At 38.0% G+C, this 8,178-nt stretch overlaps 1 protein-coding gene across 1 annotated transcript in view; it reads left to right on the top strand.

Annotated features, from left to right (window-relative positions):
- The first annotated feature begins 333 nt into the window (after positions 1-333).
- The window catches only part of ALG13 (ALG13 UDP-N-acetylglucosaminyltransferase subunit), an 86,026-nt gene continuing 78,181 nt past the window's right edge, over positions 334-8,178 (top strand). The window contains 3 exon segments of the mRNA XM_036304950.1: positions 334-471; positions 1,370-1,532; positions 3,729-3,867. Coding sequence (XP_036160843.1) covers positions 391-471; positions 1,370-1,532; positions 3,729-3,867 — 383 coding nt within the window. The 5' untranslated portion in view covers positions 334-390.

Raw genomic sequence — 8,178 nt, 5'->3', positions numbered from 1 at the left:
AACATGATAGAAAATAAAGAATTTCAAACTTCTGTACCATTAAGATTTGTGGTACCCAAGCAATGAATCAAACAGAATTCTTAAGATAGGATGCAAGGTTTCATTATTATTTGTTAACTGACACTTCTGAGAAAAATAAACTTAAATCTGTTAATTCTCCACCTCATTAATGTGAGTGTCCCAGGAGCTTACTTGTAAATGACTTCCGACAGTGGCTGACACGTCACTTAAGTAGCCTTTGGCCCCACCCCCCATAGGGCCATACAAACCCAGTTCCCGCCGCACTTTGTCTGCCTTGGCCAACTTCCGCCTCCCCCACTGAACGCGCCGTTCACGTGACCTCAATACGTCACATCCGATCCCTGCGATTCTGGGCTGGGAATCCTCGCGATGAAGTGCTTGTTTGTTACAGTGGGGACCACCAGCTTTGACGACCTCATAGCCTGTGTATTGGCGCCAGACTGTCTGCAAGTGAGTGGGGTTGCGGGAGGGCGGCAAGCGGGCGCGTCTCGCTGAGCTCGCCACTTGCCGCCGCCTCCACCCTCGGTAACCTAGCGCGACAGCCGCGCTAGGAGGAATCTTCCTGAGCGGGACACCAGGTCCCACTGTCCCTTTGCTGACTCCTTCCCGCATCACAGAGTCCTCTGCCTCAGTCAGCTTCCCTGCCGCCTTCCCGGGCCACTCCTCCCTGTCTTTCCTCAAGCTCCTCCTTTCCTTGGCTTTTCTCAGAATCTCCGCCTCCGCCTCTGTGGTCCTCGGCCTGGCCCCTCCTTCCTGCGGCTCCGCCTGTAGGGCTTAGGCCCGCCTCGCCGCCCTCTCCAGCGGGCTGTGGGCGGTGCAACCGCGTTGGGCCCCTGGGCCCTGGGCATGCTCAGCCAGACTGGATTCGGACCCGAATCGACCTGGCTGAACTCTGCTCAGCCCGTTCTGCTCGCCGCCCCTGCCCTGGCTCCGCTGCGCTTGGGCAGCCCCGCGCCTTTGGGGCGGCCCCGCGGCCGGTCGGTGGTCTGATGTGGCGCGGCGTCACTGTTTGCACAGTCGGACCTGGGAGCTCTTAGTTGTCTCCGGCCGAGTTTTCGGCGCCTTTTTCAAAAATCTTTGCCTGGTCTCAGATTTCTTGCGGGGCCACTTCTTTCAGGACTCCGTGAGCTGGGTCGCGTAGATCCGTTAGGGCTAGTGAGGTGCCTTGTCAGGGCCCGGGACGAGGAGGAAATGGGTCATTTTGGAAAACGAACAGAAATCGTCTCCATTTAGACTATTTGGCAGCCCGTCCTCAGATCTGAACACCGACTTTAGAGTTTGCTGTTACTACTATTTTTATAGTAACCTGTGTAAAAGGCCTGTTGTTTTCTGTTTTGCCTCTTTTCAGATCATCAAGACCCTTGGTTACAACCGACTCGTTCTACAGATAGGCAGAGGAAAGTTTGTACCTGAACCATTCAGTACTGAGTCATTTACTCTGGATGTTTATAGGTACAAGGATTCACTGAAAGAAGACCTTGAGGAAGCAGATCTTGTTATAAGTCACGCAGGTAAAGTGCCTTAGAATCTTAACGGGGTTTGGTTTTTTCAGAACAGAAACTTGAACCTTTTGGAGATAAAATCATTAGAGTAACTGTAGCCCTTTTGAGTAAAAGACTTATTTGAACATAACAATCGAGAATATTGGACAGAATTTGTTATTTCTGGGTGGTAAAAGGATGGGATATTAATTATCATAGCCCAACTTTACAGTAAGAAACTTTAAACACGGGCAAAATAATTGACCCAATGACGTGTGTAAAGAGTTGTCATTTGAGGTATTTGGACTTAGATCTGCAGTAGTGTTAAGCCATCTAATTGGTTGGATTAGTCATGGAGAAACTGACTTTGAAAGATGTTTTACATTTTTATTAAATGTGAATGTGAAATACATTAAGTAAAAATATTCTGTAACAAGTATATATTGTATATCATTGCCTGCTCTTCAGCGAACCATCCTGATCTAGTTACACTGCCTATACCTTCAGAAGAACTGTTTTGGGAGAGCATTGCAATTATGACCGCTGGATAACTGAGGGAGGAAGAAGTTTTGTGGTTCTTAAAAAGCCTTCTTTGGAGAGAGAAAAGTCTTTAGAAGTAGACAGCACTAACAAATTGGTGATTAGAAATGGATAATAGCAACAGCTTTTGGTATTGTTATACTTGTTATGTGTGTATAACTGGTTGAACCCTCCCAATCCTATGAACTAAATACTGTTAGTATCTCTATTTTACAGATGACGAAACAGAGACACAGAGGTTAAGTGACTTTTCCAGTTAGTAAGTGGTAGACAGATAACAATCTGATGCTGGAGTCTGTGTTTTTATTACTGCCTTAGCATTATTTACCCATAAAGGATTTGTCTGTTCATTTATCAATCTCCTCCCTGCCATAGAAAATACCAAATGATTTTAGATTTTAAAGTTGAGTTGACCCAAGTATTGTATATATGCACATTTGTGGAGATTTACCCTTGACTGTTTTCTGGAATCAAACCTCACAGGCAAACTCATAAGGAGTGGTCAGAGTTTTTCTTTATTGGTGCCTATCACTATTGAGGGCTTGCTTTTTCTACTTTTTTAATAGATGTGCAGAACACTTCATGTACAGTATGTTGAACCTGAATTTTATTTGGATTCAAAACCCATGCCCAGGGCATCCAACTAGAGGGCAAATGGCAAAGCACTTAATTTATTGGCAGTGTTAAAAAAATGTATTTTTAAAATTAGGTTTATAACATTAAAGAGCAACTGATAACTATACTTTTGGTATTTTGAATATATAATTAAAAGTCCTGGTTTGTAGTTCTGCCAACTAAGTTTTTCAGTTTTAGCACAAAACTTGGTAGAACACTTTAACTTTTTAAAACATTTTATTAAATTTAAATAATTGGGGTGAAAATGGTTAATAGGATCATATAGGTTTCAAGTGTACAATTCTATGGTACATGATCTGTATATTGTATTGTGGACCCACCAACCAAAGTCAAATCTTCTGTCACCATAAATTTCTCCTGCATTACCCTTTACTACCACCATCCCCTTCCCTCTGGTAACCACCATATTGTTGTCTGTGTCATAAGTTTCAGTTTTATATTATCCCACATATGAGTGAAATCATATGGTTCTTAGCTTTTTCTGACTAACTTATTTTGCTTAGCATAATATTCTCAAGGTTCATCTGTGTTGTCACCAATGGCAGTGTTGTCTTTTTTCTTATGGGGGAATAGTATTCCATGATATATATCTATCACATTTCCTTTATCTAATCCTCTATCGAAGGACACTTTGGTTGTCTTCATGTCTTGGCCACCTTGAATAATGCTGCAGTGCACATAGGGGTGCATATATCTTTGCAAATAAATGTTTTCAAGTTTTTGGGGTAAACATCCAGAAGAGGGATTGCTGGGTATGTGGTAATTAAATTCCTAAGTTTTTGAGGAACCTCCATACTGTTTTCCATAGTGGCTCTACTAGTTTACATTCCCACCAGCAGTGAATGAGGGTTCCTTTTTCTTCATAATCTCTCTAACACTTGTTATTACCTATGGTGTTGATAATGGCCACTCTAATAGGTGTGAGGTGGTATCTCATTGTAGTTTTGATTTGCATTTCCTTAATAGCTAGTGAGGTGAGCATCTTTTTGTATATCTGTTGGCTTAACTTTTTTAAAAACCTGTATTAACAAATTTGATGTATGTTTGTAGGTGCAGGAAGCTGTTTGGAGACTCTGGAAAAAAGAAAGCCTCTTGTAGTGGTTATAAATGAAAAATTGATGAACAATCATCAGCTGGAATTAGCAAAACAGCTACACAAAGACGGGCATCTCTTTTACTGTACCTGCAGGTATACTAGAGACTTATTATTTGACTTCTTGCTTTAATTCCTCCCTATTTTTACCCAGCTACCTACCCCATCTGTCTCTTCATCCTCTTACTTTCTCCCACTTATCAAACATTCTTTGATTTTTCTCACCTGTCAGACCCTCTCATTTGTTTGTCTTCCACTCCAACTATGATCTGTACCTGCATCATTGCATGTAAATATCTGAGTGTGTGTGTGTGTGTGTGTGCATGTAATTTATGTTCATCTGGGTGCTAAAATCTCTGAGAATATAATTTTTGAGTTCATTATTTAGATTTTCATTATTCAAAGAAGGAATTTGCTTATTTTTTTAAACATTTTTAATATATTATTGATTTCAGAGAGGAAGTGAGAGGGAGAGAGAGATAGAAACATCATTGATGAGAGAGAATCATTGATCAGCTGCCTCCTGCACACCCCACACTGGGGATCCAGCCCACAGCCCGAGCATATGCCCTGACCAGGAATTGAACTATGCTCTCCTGGTTCATAGGTTGATGCTCAACCACTGAGACACTGACTGGGCCATTTGCTTATTTTTAATTCAGGTTTTGCGTTAAGTAAATCCCCTGGAATCTCTTAAGTGTGCTCATTCATTAATTCAACTACACCTAATATATGGCAGGCATTGTTTTAGGTACTGTGGATACAGTGGTAAACATGAGATAAAGTCCCATGGTACTAATGTTCTAATGGTGGGAGATAGTAAACAGTTCATAAATAAGCAATCAATATAATTTTACATAGTGAAATGTGCTATGAAGAAAGTAAGTCAGGGTGGAGTGATAGGTTGGGTGAAGACTAATTATCTAATTTTATCTAAAATGGTTAGGGAAGTCATGATGGTATTTGACATTTAAGCTAATGAATGAAAAGGAAGAGCCAGTCTTGTGAAGCTCTACAGCAGTGGTTCCCAACGTGAGGCAAATGCCCCAGAGGGGGGCAGTTTGATTTTTAAGGGGGGCAATTAAAGAATGAGTTATTAGCAGTGAATTTTTTGCATTTCTTATGGTGGTAGGGGCCTCATATATAGTATATAAATATATATTGTGACATATTTATGCATTTCAGGTCTCTATTATATGTTTTAAAACTGTTATTTTTTCATATCACTTCATATTATTTTTAACAATTTATTCCTCAGTACTTCAACTGTCCTTTCGTTCTTTCATTTTTCTCTTTCATGGATGCCATGTTCTTTGGAAGCTTGTTTAGACCAAGTTAATGGCCTTTTAGGCTTCCTCTGTGTGAATAGGAGTTCACTTTTTGAATAATAAGAATTATATGTCACAGGGGGGGGAGAGGGGCATCAGGATTTCAGAGATGCTTAGGTGGGGCATTGCCAAAAAAAAGGTTGGGAACCACTGCTCTAAAGGCAGAAGGAACAGCCATTGCAAAGGCCCTAAGCTAGGAATGAGCTTTGAGTTTGATATGTTTGAGGAACAGAGGGAGGGTTAGTGTGGCAGCATAGTAAGTAAAGGAGAATGTAGAATAAGATGATACTGGGCAGAGAAGCTCATGTAAGAGTTCTGATTTTATTCTATGTTTAGCGAGAAGTCATTGGAGTATTTTAAGCAGGGGAATTACATTATGGTAAGGAGTATTATTTTCTAGAAGTACCTTAGAATTCAACAGAAACTGATCAACATCACAGTAGAAGGAAGAAGAAAATTGCTGCTTTGTTTTCTATTAATTCTTCTTGAGACACTAGAAGCTTGCCAAAGGGTCAGGTCAGTAATTTGCAATTGTTCGACTTGAAGAGCTATCCTAATTTGATGTTTTAAAAAGCAAAGACCTTATAGAAGTATTGCAAAATACATACAGGGATGGGCAAAAATAGGGTTATAGTTGTAATACAGATAATTAATATAATAATACAAGAATAAACTGCTTCACATACTCACAACTATAAGCCTACTTTTGCCCACCCTGTATTTTTATATTATAATAAGTTGAAGTTAATTTGAAAATAAAGAATAAACTTTAGAAGAAACATGTTACAGGGGTGGGCAAACTTTTTGACTCGAGGGCCACAATGAGTTCTTAAACTGGACTGGAGGGCTGGAACAAAAGCATGGATGGAGTGTTTGTGTGAACTAATATAAATTCAAAGTAAACATCATTACATAAAAGGGTACGGTTTTTTTTTTGTTTTTTTTTTTTAGTTTTATTCATTTCAAAGGGGCTGGATCCAGCCGGCGGGCTGTAGTTTGCCCACGGCTGTTTAGAACGTAGTAAGTTTTTCTTTTAAGCTTTACTGCATCTGTCTCCTAGGCATTCAGTAAACACTTGTTCATTCATTAAATATTTATTGTGCACCTACTATGTGCCTCACATTATTCTAGGTACTAAGGATACATCAGTAAACAAAACAAGGATTCCTCCTCATTAAGAGGAGACAGATTCATTGATTGTTTCAGGAGTATTTGTTGACATCATAATCCCTATAATGATGGAAGAGAGGGAATGTCAGGCTGCTTTGTAATATAGAAGCCATTCTTAAAGGTATTGTAAGTCAGGGAGAATCTAGATAATCAAAATTATGTGGACCTCAGATAATGGGCATATCTGTCATTAGGTAGTTGAGAGTAATAAACTCTAATCTTACTGTTTATGAAAGTCAATTTTTCCAGACACTTTTGATGAGTATTTCCATTTAAAATGTTAAATCAGCTTTGAATTTGTGTCAGTACATTTATAAAAGGAAAACATTGATTTCATAAAGGATGTCCTGTCCTGACTCTTTATTTAGGCTGAAAAGGAAGCTGTACAAATCTCTAAAAATTTATTAAAGGTTTAAAAGTCATTTTTTTCTTATATTAATTTCAATAAAATCATACACATGAATGCCATAAGAATCAGCAATTAGTTGTGCTTTCATCTTAGGTATATTATTTATTTGCCACAAATTTAGGCTAGGTGGTTGTATATTCTAATTTAAGTGGCTGGTTTAATTAAATTCCTGAAGTATAGTTTTAAGTTGTGGTTTGGAATCTTATTTCCAACAAGCATGGCTTGTACATTGCTTAATTTACACCAGATTTATTATAGTAAATTACTGTCAAAAAGTTATTCCACCAACTTCATGAATGGTCTAGTAGTTTCCCAAGCTTATTGTTCTTGTCTGGCAGCTGTTACTTTTAGTTTCATTTGTTCTGTTTCATAAATTAATTTTGTTTCAATTTGTATCTTCCCAGTCCTAAGAAGTGTTCCAAAGCCATGTGACCACATCCTTTCTGAAATATATCAGTTGACATAAGATACAGTATCTTTTGAATTGATGTTGATATATAGCTCTTTGTATTGCTTTAATCTTAGTATGTATACCTATAATATTAAAATACATTAAAATTACATGTATAGATTGAGAAGCTTCACAATATTCTTGGAAGTTAGATTCATTCATCAAATGGGCAGCAGGTGAATGCTGAAATTTTCTCCCATGTTACCTAATATTTTTCTTTTTTGTTTTAGCACGCTTCCTGGGCTGTTACAGTCAATGGACTTATCAACACTGAAATGTTTTCCTCCTGGCCAGCCAGAAAAATTTTCTGCATTTTTGGATAAAGTTGTTGGATTACAAAAATAAACATTAAACTCTCAACACTTTAAAAACATCCCCCCCCCCAAATCCAACCAATGGGATATGGTTAAATCAAATTAAATGCATAAGATATATTTGCAGAGTAATATAAATTAATAAACTTCCTACATCTAAAGAATGTTAGAAAATTTTATGGTGTGAATATTAGCATTTGAGTTCAAATAGTAATTGCAGTTTAGTAGATTTATTAGAATTCCCCTTGATCTTTATTTTTAAGTATTAGAAGTATGTAGTGAGCATTTACAGGTTTCATCCTAGAATCCCAAGTGGAATTGGAATCATGAGAAAAAATGAATAAAATTTGAAAACTCTGACAACAATATCAAATGTAGTTAGTTTGATTTTTCTTAGAGTAAGAAAATAAAACAGTAACAAACTTGTAAAAAAATTCTGAGAGTCAACATCTTTAGATTTATAACTCAAGGAGTCAAATATTAGAGTGGAGTGGATGTGTTCACTTTTTTTCTCTAAAATATAGTGACAGTAATCTTGCCCAATGTCAGAACTTTACTGGTTTGAGAAGAGTAAACCAAAAGGACAAGCCAATAGGATTTGCTGTGTTATTCTTTTCTAAGAAACCTCTCTTACAGTGATATTATAACATTTAATGTAACATCATAATTTTACTTATAAAATTAGTTTTACGAATGAATAAATATTCTGATGTGTATGGGCTAAATATATGGTTT

The sequence above is a fragment of the Myotis myotis genome, unplaced genomic scaffold (assembly GCF_014108235.1).
Source record: "Myotis myotis isolate mMyoMyo1 unplaced genomic scaffold, mMyoMyo1.p scaffold_m19_p_4, whole genome shotgun sequence".
Taxonomy (NCBI): domain Eukaryota; kingdom Metazoa; phylum Chordata; class Mammalia; order Chiroptera; family Vespertilionidae; genus Myotis; species Myotis myotis.
Note: the sequence above shows the minus strand (reverse complement) of the source record. Positions and strands in the feature narration are given on the sequence as shown.